We start from the raw sequence: 17,266 nt of genomic DNA on the forward strand, positions 1-17,266 counted from the left end.
AGATATGGTAATCTATCTCTCTTGCATTATTTTGAGTAAATGCTCTCTCCTAGGCCAGTCTGCCTCCAAATTAGAATCAACTCTACCAGGGGTCAGCAAACGACAGCCTTGTGGGCCAAATCCAGCCTGCAACCTATTTTTGTAAATGGAGTTTTATTGGAACACAGCCATGACCGTTGGCTTACTTACTGTCTGTGGCTGCTTTTGAACTGCGGCAGAAGGCAAGGAATTGCAACAAACTGTATGGCCTGCAAAACCTAAAATATCTGCTGTTTTACCCCTTACAGAAAGAGGTTACTGATCCCTGATTTAGAGGAAGACCGTTATGGGTGGACTTAATCATCTTTATCAAGAGGCTCCTGGGCCAGAGGCTGGGGGCACTTGTGAGTGGCCATATGATGGGGACATGGGGAGTTTGAACCCTAGGCCTAGACAAGTTTGCCCAAAGCACAGTGTTGTGGCAACTTGGTAAGGCACTGCGTCATTTGATGTCAGAAGAACGTGACCAAGAAAAACTGGGAAGTATTTGTATTTAAATGTGCACGTAATTCATGATTTCATAATTAATCTCCTGAAAAGAACTGCTTTCCCTAATGTTTCAGCCTTCCCCTGTCAAAGTCAGTTTATGTGTATCTGTCTCCCCCACCAGCCTGTACTTCTCGAGAGAGTCCAGGTTTTGTTCATATCTGTGTTGACCACTGTCTGGCACACAGTGACTGGTGCTCAATATTGTTGAACCAAATGGTAATCCACATCTACTTCAGAGAAGAGGAAAAAAGGCGGGGGACAGTGGTGGAAGGCATTAACTGGGAAGATATATTAATGTTCTCCGGCTTTCTCTGATGAGAGTCTTTGCCTGCTCAATCTTTACAGAATGGCAACAGCTACAAGGAGAGTCTGGGTCCCCGGGAAGGGTGCTCCTCGGGGCAGACAGGCTACGTGATTTGTGGGGTTCAGGGCAAAATGAAAATGTGAGACCCCTGATTCAAAAATTTAATGAAAGAATTTCAGGACAGCATCAGCTGAGCATTGAGCCCAGCACAGGCCCCTCTGAGATGGCACAGGGTGCACACCCAGGAAACTGGCAGCTGAGAAGAAGGTGGCCTGGGGGCTGGGGATCAGAGAGTGGCAGGGCGCTCAGCTACTACCAGAAGGGACAGACCTGTATGGAACCTAATAATAATGTCTTACCTGGAACGAGGCTTATCACTTATGAAGTGTTGGCATTTGTCTCAGACCCTCACGCCAGGGCGCGCTCCTCTTTCCTAAGCCCACACACCCTGCTGGACGCTGACCAACCTGCTTGCTCTCCCACTCCTCCTAGCTTTCAGTAGAACCCAGTCACCCAGGCCACCCCATTTAGGGGCACCCCCCCCCACCCCCCGGTTTATACTGAAGCCTATCAGGGCTAGCCTGTTTAGGTATTTCTTGTTTGGGTGACAGGCATTTCTTGCCTCAATACCCGTCTTGGTCTGTTTGGGCTGCCATAACAAAATAGCACAGACTGAGTGGTTTATACACAATAGAGATTCACTGCTCCCAGTTCTGGAGCTTGGAAGTCCTGGGTCAGGGTGGCCAGCAGAGGTAGCTTGCGGTCAAGGTCCTCTTTCAGGTTGCTGTCTTCTTGCCATGTCCTCACATGGTGGAAGGGCTAGGGAGCTCTGTGGGGTCTTTTTTTTATAAGACTACTAATAGCATTCAGGAGGGCTCCCCCTCGTGACCTAAGCACCTCCCCAAGGCCCCAGCTCCTCATACCATCACTTTGGTCATTAGGATTTCAACCTATGAATATGGGGGAGGGGGGCACATGCATTCGGGCCATGGCAATACCTGAGTGAAGAGCATGCATAGTTCTGAAGCTCTAAGCTTTGGAAACTGTAGTAGATAGGGGAGTTTTTCTTCGTATGGGGAGCGGATTGTGTGCTACAAAGCCACAGTTGGGAGAGCCTCATGGGATCAAGTGGAGTTTGCTTTTGATCAGAAGAGTCAGATGTCCCCAGGCCTCTGTAGTCTTTTGATTAGCCCAGTAGCTGGGCTTTCTCAGGCCTTGTTTGTTTTCCTGTGACTGATGTGACCTTAATGACAGCAGCTCTGAACCAACTCCCCACTGCCTGTGTGCAGACATGTTCATTTTACAGGCAGCTAAAGCAACCAGGGAGCCTAGCTGATATTCTGTGTCCTTGTACCCCCACCCCTAGCGCCTCAAGCCCTTATACATGGACCTGTTTTCTATCTTTCACAGGGTCCTCGGTGGCATATAGATCTCCAGCCGTGGGCAGGCCCTGCTCAATCCCTGGATGAAGAAGTCTTGAGGTTCCTGAGATACATCAGCACCCCCCAGGTTGTATTCCAGGCGCAAGTGGGTTTGGAAACACTGTGAAAGATACTGATACACCCTTTTTAGAGAAGGATTTGATCAGTGAAGGGGTGGTAAGGTTCTCAGGGACTCCTGATAGGGACTTGGTAGGGACACAGTTTCTGAGGCCTTGCTGCTTAAATTTATCCATTTACTTAGAGGCAGATAAGATGCCTTCCACTTGCTTCAGCATCTTCCGCCTTCCAGGGGTATCATCATCTTGAGATGTTTTAATGATTCATCCCAACGTGTTTTAAAGATCCACTTTAGTAAATTGCTTTGGAAAACCTTTTGAAGCGACAGATTCATGCCCGTGAGTAGGCAGTCAAGTGTGTCACAAAACAAAACCATCATCTGGAGGTTCAAGTTCCATTTTGCATTTGGAGGAATCTGCCTTTTTTGCTTTTCTCCCAAGATGCTTGGCAGACCGGGACCCACTAGGCCAGAGAGCAGAGGAGATGTTGCAGGCAGTGGTGTGAGAAGCTAACGAATCCAAAGGCATTCCGATCTTAGGGCATTTAAAATCATGATGGAGCATCGGCCTTTATCAGTGACTTAACACATTGTGGCAGCTCCTGCCCGGGCTGAGTCTGTGCGCCCCCGGCAAGTAAAGGGACATCCACTAAGCAGAGTCTATGGCTCTTGACGCGTGAGTCGGGAGATTCTATTCTCATGTAGCCTGATCCTGGGGACAGAGAGACATAAGAGAAGATAAAGGCCCGAGGGACACTTGGCCCTGAACTGAGAGGTGTTGGTCAATTAGGAACTCACACTGTCTAGAAGATGCCTAGGCTGACGGGGAGGAAGGTGCCCCGGGAGCTGGTGTGGCACTGGAGGTCCCGGGCTCTTTTGCTGTCCCTTCAGCCCACTGGTTCTGGGCATCCCACTTCTCCTCCAAAACCTTCCTGGCAGCAGAGCCCATTTTTTATCCTTGGAGAGAATATGTTTCTGGATCTTTAGAAAGCTAGTTTAGGGGTAAAAGAAAGTCCCATTTTTCATATGATGCAGTCAGACAATTGGATTTTAGTTATCTGTCACCTAGACATGGAAGTAAAAGCTTGTTGAATTAATCATGAGTTATGAGATGATAAATTGATCCCTGTGCTTTACATAATTTCATCTTATTTTGCTGCTGCAAATTAATTTGGTGGACTTTCACAGACTTAATTAAAATGCTGAAATTTTAATTTTATAGTTGGGTTTTACATGAAGGACCTCTCGACTGTGACTTTAAGAAGCCCTTAAGGCACCAGAGGAAAATGAGAGGTGTTAAATTTATGAGTTGGATTTGAGAACTCTGGACTCCACCCCCCAAAATAAATTGACCAAGTACAAGTCTCCAAATTCTATTTTATATGTATTTCAGGTTAATGTTCTGTAACTTATAAAAGGCATATTCGTGAGGCATGAAAGGGTGTTATTCAAGCCCCTCTTGGATTTTTCCCATGAGTTATAAATTGAGAGGAGAAAAATTTTGAGGGGAAAAGAAAAGCATCCTGCAATGTAGTCTGATGTGACCCTGGGCAATTTGCTTTGCTTCTCTGGTTCTCACTGTTCTGCTCTTGAAAAGGAAGAGAGTTATTGAATTATTTCTCAGGTTTCTCCCAGTTCTCTGGGCTGCTCTGTACCCAGAGTAGCATAGGATCATTATTGACTAAGTGTCTTTGAGCACGTACTTTGTGCCAGGAACTGTGCCAGGCCCTGGGAATACAGTCTCTGGCTTCAAGTAGCTGACAAACTAGTTGGGAAGGTAGATAAAGGGCTGTATTATTCAGCTTGATGAGCGTGATGATAAAGATTTGGTTGTTGGAGCTCACTAGAAGGATTTTCATCCTCCAGAAAAACTGAGAGTTCTAGACCTCACTGTGATTTCATAATCAGGGGTCGATTACTCAGGTGAAGCCCTATGGTTTTCTGTACTTCTAGGTCACTGGGAAGCCAGTAGGTGAGAGCTCGTCGGAGATGACACTGATTCTTTCTTTTTTTTAAAGATTTTATTTATTTATTTGAGAGAGAGTGAGAGAGCACTGGAGAGAGAGAGAGAGAGAGAGAGAGAGAGCGAGAGAGAGCACAGAGGGACAGAGGGAAAGGGAGAAGAGGCTCCTCGCTGAGCAGGGAACCCAATAATGGGGCTCGATCCCAGGACCCCGGACCATAACCTGAGCCAAAGGCAGATGCTTAACCAACTGAGCCACCCAGAGGCCCCAAAACTGATTCTAAATCAGAATCTTTTGCTAAATAGTGTTACCTTCCCTTCTCTATGTAATGCAGTGGGTTTGGGGGCTGTCTTAGAAGCTTAAGCTTCATTTAGAACCCATCTTGACAATGAAAGCCTGAAAAACTGGAAGAATATTAGAGTCACTGTTACCTAAAATTTCCTGTTAGCAATCGTGAGTCATAATGGGCAGTGGGGGGGAGGCCCTCTGAAGGTACTAAAGCAAATTCCACCCCCATCCTGTTATGCTGCTTTTTAAAATAAAAAAAAAAAAATGATTTCCCTCAAATCTGTGTTCAAGTTTGTACAGCAAGGCCCAGCATTTGATGTGTTCATCACTGATGTATTCATTCCTCCATTCGGCAGGCATTTGTTGAGCACCTGTTCTGTGACCGGCGCTGACTAGGGTATACAACCTGCATCAAATATCTATCCATACTGCCAAACAGCTAGGTTGCAAGAGGGTTGCGTGTTCTCTAATAGGGGGTGAACAGACGGGCGGGGGAGATTCCCCTGGCCAGGGGAGCTCGAAAACAGAAGCACAGGGCAGGGGGCACTGTGGCATCCCATTGTATTGGCATGCAGTGGGATGGCACCCCTGGACTTGCACATTGTAGTGGCCCTGATGGCATGATTGGGGACCGGAAGTTTGAATGAAACACCAGAGGATATAGTGGTTGGTAGAGTGTGCACAGCATTAAGCTCAGTTTACTTAGGTATTGTTTTCTAATGTCAAAGACGATAATTACATCTCTGAGTTCTGGAGTCGGTGATATACTATGTGCTGCTAACAAGAAATGGTTAAATCATAAACACGGTGCTCTGTTCTAAGGGAAGGCTCCAGATCCAGCCTTTTATGGCCACCCCCAAACCATATGCCTCTAGGAAGCATGCCTTCCAGCACAAAATTAATCTAAGCAACAGTTGCTGTTTTAAAAAAGAAAAAATAGATTTTAAAAGATTTATCTCTCTCTCTCTCTCTCTTTCTCTCTCTCACGTCTACCTATCCATCCATCTATCTGTTCATCCATCTATCTAATCACCTACCCGTCTATCTATTTGGAAAAGTAACATAAAAACCCAAGCCCTGGAGATGCAGATGTTACAACTTTATAACAATAGTATCTATTATATTTATGGCTACACACGCAGACACACACACACACACACACACACAGGGCTAAAAGCAACAAAAATACAACTCTTTCCTTAGATTTTGCCTTTCAAAATAATGGTATTACATACACATGCAGGTGGTCATTGAAGTGATTCTTGCCAGAAGTCCCCACATTTTTTTAAAATAATAAATTTATTTTTATTGGTGTTCAATTTACCAACATACAGAATAACACCCAGTGCTCATCCCGTCAAGTGCCCCCCTCAGTGCCCGTCACCCATTCACCCCCACCCCCCGCCCTCCTCCCCTTCCACCACCCCTAGTTTGTTTCCCAGAGTTAGGAGTCTTCATGTTCTGTCTCCCTTTCTGATATTTCCCACACATTTCTTCTCCCTTCCCTTATATTCCCCTTTCACTATCATTTATATTCCCCAAATGAATGAGAACATACACTGTCCTTCTCCGATTGACTTACTTCACTCAGCATAATACCCTCCAGTTCCATCCACGTTGAAGCAAATGGTGGGTATTTGTCGTTTTTAATGGCTGAGGAATATTCCATTGTATACATAAACCACAGCTCCTTTATCCATTCATCTTTCAATGGACACCGAGGCTCCTTCCACAGTTTGGCTATTGTAAGTCCCCACATTTTAAGGGCTCCCTTTGCCAGTTTCTACTTATGGGTTGCCAGAAATTCTGTTCCATCTTTTGGGATACCAAAAGAAAAGAGAATAAACTAACCCCTTTAAGGAGCACCTGGCTGGCTCAGCTGGTGGACCATGTGACTTGATTTCGGGGTTGTGAGTTTGAGCCCCATGTTGCGTTAGAGATAAGTAAATAAATCTATCTATCTATCTATCTTAAAAAATAAATAAATCCCTTTAAGTTAAATAACTGAAATGCATTTCAGAATCACTTTTTCCTGGAGTCTCTTCTCCTTTGTCCAGGCCTAGTTTGCTAAAATTACAAGGGGAATTAGAGAGAGAGAGAACATAATTACTGGAGCTGGAGTTTAGCTAGGAGTTACTGCCCTCAATTATTTTGCTTGCAAGAGTTTATTGAATCCCTGGCCATAAATCTTAACAAGAAAGTTTAAAAAATCAATATTTAATTAATTTTTAGGACCTGAGTACTCCTAGTTGTTTTCAAAAGCTGATGTCTGCCCGTGAGATGGTTAATAAATGGTTAAAAGGGAACAACTGTTACATTTTTGAGCTAGGAGAGGAAAGGGGAACGAACTGTGAGCAGAGAGACTGAATGGAAAAGAATGTCTTTCCAGTGGGATATATCTGTGCAAGATGAAATCTATGGAAGAAGAAATGCTTGAAGTGTCACCTTTAATAGAATAAAACTCAACTCCCCAGCGTTAAAAAGAAGGGCAGCTGAGCCTCAAAGCCCTGAACCTTGGCCCTTATTCCTTATTTGCTTCCTGGAGGCCTCTCCCTAATGGTCGATGCCTGCCTCTCTGGCTTGTTGCTAGGGCTGGGTTTGGAAGCGCTGCTGTTTTCATGTTACAGCTCTGGCCCAGGTGTAGCCTCTTCCTTTAGTCTGCTAAGGCACAGGTGAGGCTGGCCTGGAACATCTCGGTGGGGCTTTACAAAAGGGTATCTGTAAGCTCACAGGACCTCCTGCAGAAGAATCACCTGGGGGAGCATATTACAATGCATTTCCCAGGCATCAGCCTCAAAGATTCTGACTTTCCAGATACGGCGTGGGACTCAAGAATCTGTATTTTTAAGTACCTCCCGGGTCGGTCAGAATGTCGGTGGGAACCACACCTTGAGAAACAAGGCGAGAGTTAAGTTTCAGTGGTGTTAGGAGGGAGTTATGAACAAGAACCTGGGCACGTCCCTATCACTTTCTGTCATTATGAAGGTCCTTAGGGAGACGTGCACGCAAAGAAATGGGAATTCTCATACCACTTTAATAAAGACACTGCAGGAAACTCCCCTAGAAGCTGTCCGGTATGTTCCGGGACCTGCAGAGCTGTCCTGGCCTATCTCCGTACCTGCAGTGGGGCAGCGCGGGACAGAGTGACAATGAAGTTGGGACCTTTAAGGCACAGGAGCCTGCCCACTGGTGAGACAGGCCCAGTGAACACACTGAACTTTGGTTAATTAGATCGGCCGTGTTTCCTCCCTCGGGTGAGTGGGGACGAGGAAGTGGACACACACAGGCATCATTTCCATTTATCCGTGGGAGCGTAGTAGGAAATGAATTATACAAATTAACATGTTGATGGGCCCCGTTAATAAATATATTCTGTAATAGTTGCTCGAGAGAAGATTCAATTCCATTTTCCATTATTATTATTTTTCTTTAAGCCGTGATAAGACATTGGTTGAGGGAAAAGAATACATATCTAGGGTTTCATGTGTTAAGCTTTCCTCTAAAATGTCCAAATCCTAGCACTGGACTCTCTCATTTATCTCTGATAAACAGCGCTGGGTGATCTTGCGAGGCCAGCAGCCCCACGTTGCAGCCAGTTAGGGAGATGCTGGATCAGTTGAGTAGTAGCTGTGTGCACATATGCTTTTCAGATTAGAATGTTGGAAACTCCGTTAGATAAGAGAATTGGGCAAACCTAGAGTACCTTCTTAGGAAGAAAATAATTTGCTGTTAGGCTTCCTGATGAATTAAAGAGCCTCAGAACATTTGCCACGTGCAGTCTGTTGTCTGTGATGTGACAGCCGGGGCTGCTGCGTGATCAGTGGAGCATCACGACGATGAGGGCACTTGGAGGGGCTGGGGGAGACTGAGGCTCAGTAAGGCAATGCTGGCCACAGAGGAATACCAGGGCCCCAGAACCTGCTTGCTTTGGTTCTAGCAGCCTCCGTCAGTGCACACTGCGGCAGCCTTAAACCCAAGTCAGGATTCCCCAGTCGGTGTCTTTGCCTAACGTGCATTTGAAATCAGAGACTTGCCTCTGCTTGATTTAGTTACGTGTTCCCTTTGGTTTCCTTGTCTAATTTTGATGGATGAGTTAAAAGAAGCGCTTTGGTTGGCTCAGAAAGAACTTCCTTCCTGCGTGGGGCTCTTGCTCTTCTCCTCCCAGAGGAAGCTCCTTAGCACAGCGTTTTGCAAAGAATAGGGTTTGGGGCAGCAGGGACTACGAATTCATTCCACTTGACCTTCGATCAGCTGTTTACCCCAGATCACACATGCTACCTTTCTGGACCATGGTGGCCCCAGCTTATCTGCCCAAGATGAGGACTTGGTCATCTGTATCCTTCCAAGCCCCGTGGCCACAATCGCACCTCGCAAGTTCCAGGTGGGAACACGATGGGTTACAGACCTCTGAGTTTTGCCAGCGCTGTTCTCTGTATCTGGAATGCCCTTCTCAGTCAGCTTCTGTTCATTCTCCAAGGCTAACACACCTCTGCCAAGTCTTTCTGGACCCCTCCTCTCTGCCACCTTTGTTCCTGACTTGTTCTCCCTTGCAAATCTGTGCATAGAGCTGTAGTAGCTCTTAACTTTGCTTCAAACCTATCTCTAGTCTCCACAGGGTTCCTTCTAACCCAGCCTTTGGAGTTCCTCTGAACATTTGACAGCAGTCTTGTGTTTCCCAGGGGAGAGGTGTGGTTAGCAGTGGAGAAGGGCATAACTCTCCTGTTCTGGCTTTCAGGGACTGGGGAAGCATAACTCCCTACCTGCCATTTATCATCCGATGCTTTAAATTATTCATATTGATTTCCAATCCTTACAGATTGCATGCAATCACATGAGCACAGACAGCCTAGCTACTGACTCCAGCCCTGCAAAGAAGCCCTGGTCAGTCTGTCTTGATGACAGGTTTGGCTTAGCTCATCAAATCCGCAACAAGCAATGCCGCCTCTACTCTTTAGGGTAAGTGCATTTTATCGCAGAATAACACAAAACACTCTTGCAGGTGGCCAAGGCTTTTTCAGCAACACAAAGCTACGGATGGCTGCAGAGTTTAACAGGTGCTATATTTGGCCTCTCACCATCATTTCAGACTGCTCTGTTATGTAACAGTGGGTACCTGCAGATCACCAGGAGTGGCCAGGGCCATTTTGTCTCTCATTGTGCTAGTGGGAAGTTGGCAACTTCAATTTTCATCATGAAGATGATCCTCTTGGTGAAGCAAATGATTTCCAGCTAGAATTACATATAGCATCTTTATCACAGAGAGAGAGAATATTAAGAATTAAGAAAAAAAGAACAAGCATATTAGAAATTTTATGGACGCTTATGATGAGTGACCCAAGATGAATGGCCACTGTTGGATCTTTATGTTTTGTGCCAATGGCAAATCGGTGTGTACTTCTACATTAAAAAGAAAGAAAGGAAAGGGAATTCTTGTGAAAACAGTGCAATTTCATCACAATTGTGGGAAATAGTAATATTCAGTTATTCAGGCTGAAAATGACCTGAATATACAAGTGAATTTCGAGAGCTTTCTATAGAAGGGCAAATATGAAGTAATGAGACTACTTCACCAAGTGTAATAGTATTCACATCCAGATGTGAACTTATCAATATACGTCTCAAAAAAAAGGCAGGGAAGAGTCATTTTTATTGGGAATACCCTATTCCACAGGTTTTTCGAGGAAGCTATGTGATTAGGTTCTTAGGCAAGATCCCTTACAAAAATACTGAGGCCCCTGGCCAGCGTCTTATGATTGTTTTTTCCTGATAGGTTTTCATCACTTCTGTGATTTACATTCAGGCATATGAGTAATGACTGCCAACCTTAGTCCTAGATGATTAGTGATGGGGGGGGGGGGGGAGGGAGGAAGGACAGACATTTGAGTATGTGCCCAGAGGATCACCATGGATGCCAAACTTTACCAAACAAGAATTCTTAGTTACAATCATCATGGACTCTTTGTAAAAATGAAAGGTTCAAATAAAGTTTCAGGATAATGGAAACATTCTTCTATGGGTTCGATGAAGAGTGTGCATCAGTAGAGTTTGGAACACACAGTAGACGCTCAGTGTATGTTTGCTACATAAATGATTGCTCCAGGTAAGAGACAAGGGAGAGGTGCTGGTTGGGCTGTGATTTAAACCAGGAGGCCGAACCTTAGGAAATTAGTTGCTCAGCCGCTTGATTAGAACAGAGGGGAGCCCACCAGCTATGCTTCAAGCTTATAGAATGAATGGGAAGTTTTGACAGTAGACCTTATTTTCTATCATATTAAACATGTATGAAAGTAGGTCATAAAAATAATTTGCATAGTACCACATGCAAATTGGAGATCTCAGCTTGCTCCTGTTTTCTTGCTCTGAACTGCCTTTATATTTTACTTATTATTTTACACCCTGGGATAATTTCATTTAAATGAAATTTCATTGAGTTAAATGAAACTGGGAAAGCTATTTGGGGGTTAATCTTTAAAGTTCCTTTTAGGTTTCCTTATACTTCAGAGCCATTAAATAAGATAGTTTGCTCTAAGATTTCAGATTACTTCACATAGAAAGGTAGCTTCTTACTTTCATTTAAATGTTCACTATTCAAACTCAACTTTATAAAGATTACTTAAGAACAGTTGAATTCTGCTGGGAAGAGACATGAATAAATTATAAGAGCCAACGTTTGATTTAAAACCTAAAAATGAAAAAGGAAAAGAAAAAGAAAAAAAAAACCCTAAAAAAGCTTAATTGAAACCTGGAAACTAAAGGAAATATTTTGGATGGGTTAAAAAAAAAAAAAAGGATGGTTTGGATTATGGATGTACACATAGGTTGCATTATTATCCGGGGCTAGGGGGCAGGACCAGCATACTCCCCTCTCAGGTGAATTGCTTGCCCAGGGGCAGGCAAACAGCCAGCAGATAACATTTCAGTTGATGCTGAAGGAAGAAAGAGAGCCAGCCCAGAAGTGGTGGTCCTGAAATGAGGCACGAGAACAGGGAATGTGAACTCTGGATTCTCAGCATTCGAGAGCATTGGGGTAGTTGTGAGATCTCAGGTGGCAGGTGGATCTTGGGGTCCCTACCCCAGGCAGTTTGTGCTCTAAGCCCCAGGGCTGTGGCAGCAGCAAGACCATGCCACTACTGTGCCTGGTAGTTCCCAAGCAAACTGAGGATTATGGATAAAGTGGAGGCTCAGGACAATCTTTCTAGAAAGGAGGAAGGGGATCTGAGGACAGAAGGACCAGAAGATAGAAGGCCGCATGCCCTGCCTTCTGATCTGGTCCCTGCCTTTCCTCCATCCTAAGAGCTAAAGCAGGACTCACGCCCACCTTATCTCAGAGTCTGGAGTATCTTTACCAGGAGTCAAAGCTTCTTATTCCACAATTAATGTAAAAAAGCATCTTTCTGGGCAAGTGCACTCTGTGTGGAGTTCAGTTGAAAATTAAAATCAAATCCTTTTCAACTTTGAAATGGGGTGGGATAGACCAATTAAGGTGGGGGAGGTGCTGTGCAGGGAGGTTCTGTTACAGGAACAGGGAAGAGAAGAGAAAGGAGGTGCTGCGGGTTTAGATGATCATGTTGTCTGCCTGGAGGCTTGGGCTGGGCCCCTGGCATGTGAGGTGGGGGTGAGGGTCAGGGTGGGGGGTGAGGGTGGTAGCTAAAGTCAATGGGGAGAAAAGTCACCTATTTTATCCGTCCTGTCAGAGATTGTTATTTCAGGGGTAGGAGCGGGAATGGAAGATAACACAGAGGTAAATCTTTTTCATCTCTTTTTTAGTTCTCTGGCAGGTGGCCCCATTTGGTTTTCAGGCATAAGTGCTCAGCATAAGACTGAAGAACATTCGATAGATGACATGTAGTTAGGCAACAACCAGTATGTTACACAGAAAAGCTGGGACTTCTGGGTGCCATGAGCATTTCATGAGGAATGAACAAGCTCCAGAGGGAAACATTTTCAACTGATAGTGGTTTAATTAACACAACAGGAGCTCGTGGGATATATGAATGAGGAATCAGAAAATTATGGACCCAAGGATCCTTTTCAGGAAATACTAATGACATAAAGTGTATATCTGTTTATGTAATGTATGGATCTATCTATGCTTTCTATGTAAAAAGAGGAAGTTTTCTTGGCTCTCAAGAATGAATTTTTGTCCTCTGAGGGGTGATATCACCCTTGTTGAGAATATATGTTTTATTTTTTAAAAAATATTTTATTTATTTATTCATGAGACACACAGAGAGAGAGAAAGAGAGAGAGAGAGAGAGAGAGAGAGAGGCAGAGACACAGGCAGAGGGAGAAGCAGGCTCCATGCAGGGAGCCTGATGTGGGACTCGATCCTCAATCCCAGGATCACACCCTGAGCTGAAGGCAGATGCTTAACCATTGAGCCACCCAGGCGCCCTAAGAATATATGTTTTAGATGTAATCTTAGCAGGTCATGCAATGTTCTTTAACAAAAACTGGTCATTTTAACATGGTTTTTTTAATCTACTATTCTTTTTTTTTTTATCTACTATTCATTTGAAAAACCCATTTCTCCCCCTCTAGCAGTTGCAAGTTTACAGATCTAATCATAATCACCTCAATAATTAGATAACAAATAACCTAATTATCTATTAGATCTCATAATAGATCACCATTTGCCCAGATTCTCTGGGTCCTGCAGGGCTGGAGAATGAGTTACTGAAACTCCTGGGGTTGCAATTGTCTCCCTTCTTCCCACCCTTCTGCTTTAGTGGTCACAGTTAGAAACCTTCCCTGTATTTGCTTTTATTTTATTTTATTTTTAAACAGCTTTGTTGAGTTATAGTTCACATACCATATAATTCACTCCTCTGAGACAGACACTTGGTTTTTGGTCACTACGGTCAAATTTAGAACATTCTCATCACCCCAAAGAGGAAGTCATATACCCAGCAGCTATCATTCCCAATTTCTGTCTAACACCTTTCCCACTTTTCACCCCTTGTCCTAGGCAACCACTAATTTACTTTCTGCCTCCAGATTTGCCTGTTCTGGACATTTCATATGAATGGAAGCATACAACCTGTGTCCTTTTGTGACTGGCTTTTTTCACTTAGCATATAGGTTCATCCATGTTGTGACATGTATCAGCACTTCATTCCTTTATATGGCTGAATGACATTCCATTGTATGGATATTCTATAGTTTATTTAGTCACTCATCAGTTGATGGACATTTGGGTTGTTTCCACTTTGGGGCTATTGTGAATAATGTTGCAGTGCACATTCATGTACAGGTTTTTGTGTGGACATAAGTTTTCACTTCTCTCGGGTATATTTTTCCTTTTTCCTTTGGTAAGAGAACTCCTGAGTTTTGCAGGGCACCTGGCACCTCGCTGAAGACTGCATACCCTAGCCTTCCTTGAAGCTGCAAGTGGCCATACGACTAGCTTTGAGCAACGAGATAGGAGTCGATGTGATGTGTGCAACTTGGAAGCCATGCCCTACGAGGAAAGGACATGACCTTCATTCCCCTTTTACTTTTCCTGATGGCTAGGATGCAGATGTGGTGGCAGGAAATGGAGCAACTATCTTAGACCCTGAGATAGAAGCTTTTTGATCTATATTTCTTGCTTCATGGAATAAACATTAAGTAGAGCATTCCTATAAAGTAGAAAATTCCTACAGTGAGTTCTCTTTCCAGTTAACTAAGAACAGAAAATGATTTTCTTCCAGACTAGATACATTTTTTGTTGTTGTAAGCAATAGTTTTGGTTATTTCATTATTTTACTGTAGTTATTTGTTTAGAAATCTTTCTTCACTACTACATGTGAGCTCCACATCAAGGGTTATATTTAATTTATCTCTTTGGCTCTGATGCCTACTATAGTGCCTTAAACATATGAAAGTACTTTTTAAAAAAATTATTTATTTGAGAGAGAGAGAGAGAGCACATGAGTGAAGGAGGAGGGACAGGGGAGAGGCAGGCTCCCTGCTCAGCAGAGGACCCAAGGTGGGGCTTGAATCGCAAGACCCTGAGATCACGACCTGAGCTGAAGGCAGATGCTTAACCGACTGAGCCCCCTCATGTGTCCTTTAAAGCACTTTATAAATATTTGTTTATAGACACAAATAAGACATGAAACACAGCCTGCCCCATCCCATGCCAGACACTGTGCTGTGTATTGTGGGAATTCCAGATCCTACCTAATTTTCTAGTTTTCTCTCATTTGGGGCAGCATTTTGTAGATTTGTCTGTCAGCACTCATTCTGCACAGCACTTGGGGTCCAGAAATAAGCAAGAAGATTACACTGCAAGTTAACTAACTGAAATTTAAATAACAACTTGAAGCTAAAAAAAAAGAAAAAAAGAAAAAAACCTAAGCCAGATTGACACAGTCCTCTTCCTTACAGAGCTGTACTCTAGCAACTATTTCCTAGGTCTTTAAGGTCACAAAGATTCCTTCTAGAAGCCTGTGTCCTGTGTTCATTGGCAGTGAAGTGCAGTGTAAAGAGCACATGCTTTGGAACCACCTGGATTGGATTTGACTCTTGGTTTCACTATTTTGGGGCAAGTTCTGCCACAATTATGAATATTACATCTGCCCTCCTCTTGCCTTTTACACCAACCATAAACTTGGCTGATGTAACCAAGCTTGAAGAAGTACCATTCTGAATAAATGAAAGTGAGAATTATAGACATTGATTCGATGAATTGCAGTTTATTACTTTCCAATTTAGTACGCTTACATATTAAGTGTATTTTATTTAGTAAAAGTAACAAATTAACCCCAAAATTACTAATTTCAGTATCTTTATGTTATTTAGTGTATCATACAAAATCGCTCCTCGCTATTTGATGATGAACTTAAATTTGTATACGTGCTTATGATAGCTGTAATAGAGAACACTTGTACATGTGTAGAGAGTTTCTGGGAAGATACACGAAAAAATGCTAATTGTGATTATCCCTGGAAATTAGTGGCCCAAATTTTTAGTGCTAGAAAGCTTTTACTTTTCATTTTATCTATGTCTTTGAATTCTGTGTGTATTGTTATTTTTTCATTATAACAAACTAGTTTAAATTGAAAACATATCAATATATAATAAAGGGCCTTGCTAAGAAATTTAGTTACAGAAGTGTATGTGCTTAATTTAATCCTTAAAATTTTTTGAAGTCTTGATTAAAATACATGTTTTAGAGTAGAGATTGTTTCCATGAAAACAATATTTAGAAAATTCACAGAGAAAGAAATTATTCAAATTTCTCTACTCTAGAAAGTTTACATACAAATTACATTTAATGAGTACCTTTTTTTTAAAAAAAAGATTTTATTATTTGGCAGAGAGAGAGAGAGAGAGAGAGAGTGAACAAGCGCAAGCAGGGGGAGTGGCAGAAGGAGAGGGAGAAGCGGGCTCTCCATGAAGCAGGGAGCTGGATGTGGGGCTCAATCCCAGGACCCTGGGATCATGACCCAAGCTGAAGGCCTATGCTCAACTGACTGAGCAACCCAGGTGCCCCTAATGAGTACTTTTTTTTTTTTTTGACACAGTGTTCTCTTAGTAAAGCTACAAAATTGCCATTTTCTTATTTATTTAAATTTTTTAAATTTTTATTTTTTTTCAAAACTGCCATTTTCTAATAGATGACCCATAGTGGAACACTGGTTTGCTCATCTAAGTTTCAACATATTCAATTAAGTGAAAAATCCCTTGGGGCAAGTGAATTTGGTAACATTCTGATCTATGCAGAAGGAAATCTATCTGCTAAAAAATGCATTGTCATTTTTACTCAACTCTTGGACTAATATTATTTATTTTTAAAAAGATTTTATATATTTATTTGTGAGAGACACACAGAGAGAAAGGCAGAGACATGGGCAGAGGGAGAAATAGGCTCCCTGCAGGGCGCCTGATATGGGATTTGACCCCAGGATCCTGGGATCAAGACTTGAGCCAAAGGCAGAGGCTCAAAGACTGAGCCACCCAGGCATTCCGTCAACTCTTGGATTTATAATTCAAGAGAAAGAAAGGCAGAGACATGGGCAGAGGGAGAAATAGGCTCCCTGCAGGGCGCCTGATATGGGATTTGACCCAAGGATCCTGGGATCAAGACTTGAGCCAAAGGCAGAGGCTCAAAGACTGAGCCACCCAGGCATTCCGTCAACTCTTGGATTTATAATTCAAGAGAAAGAAAGGCAGAGACATGGGCAGAGGGAGAAATAGGCTCCCTGCAGGGCGCCTGATATGGGATTTGACCCCAGGATCCTGGGATCAAGACTTGAGCCAAAGGCAGAGGCTCAAAGACTGAGCCACCCAGGCATTCCGTCAACTCTTGGATTTATAATTCAACTCAACCTAGGCTTATAGGTTAGCTGTTGCTGTGTAACCAGTCACTCTAAAATTCAGTAGCTTAAAAGCATTATTTATTCCTGCTTATATGTCTCCCAATCAGCTGGGCTTCAGTTGATTGGGGCTGGCCTCACCTGGGAGACTTAACTTCAAGGTGACGTGGCCAAGGACAATTGTTTTTCATAGAAAGCTGGTGGTTTGGCTGGTGTACCTCGGCCTCTCATGACTCATATTGTCCTGAGACCAGCTAACTATCCAGGGTATGTTTTCCTCATGAGGATGATACAAGAGAGTGAACAGAAGTACTTAAAGCGTAGGCTCAGGACTGGCATACTGTCACTTCCTTCCAAAAAGCAAATCACATAGTCAAGCCAAA

The 17,266-nt window shown here is 43.3% G+C and overlaps 1 protein-coding gene across 4 annotated transcripts in view; it reads left to right on the top strand.

Moving 5' to 3' along the window:
• Positions 1-17,266, top strand: part of METTL24 (methyltransferase like 24) — a 137,067-nt gene that overhangs the window by 70,913 nt on the left and 48,888 nt on the right. For 2 of the 4 annotated variants that reach the window (XM_041726552.1, XM_041726526.1), the window contains exons 2-4: positions 2,243-2,341; positions 8,846-8,962; positions 9,398-9,537. In XM_041726552.1, the coding sequence (XP_041582486.1) occupies positions 9,413-9,537 (125 nt within the window). In that variant the 5' untranslated portion in view covers positions 2,243-2,341; positions 8,846-8,962; positions 9,398-9,412. The remainder of the gene's footprint in view (positions 1-2,242; positions 2,342-8,845; positions 8,963-9,397; positions 9,538-17,266) is intronic. The other 2 variants (XM_041726544.1, XM_041726535.1) reach the window with 1 other exon arrangement.

The sequence above is a fragment of the Vulpes lagopus genome, chromosome 1 (genome assembly GCF_018345385.1).
Source record: "Vulpes lagopus strain Blue_001 chromosome 1, ASM1834538v1, whole genome shotgun sequence".
NCBI classification, from domain to species: Eukaryota; Metazoa; Chordata; class Mammalia; order Carnivora; family Canidae; genus Vulpes; species Vulpes lagopus.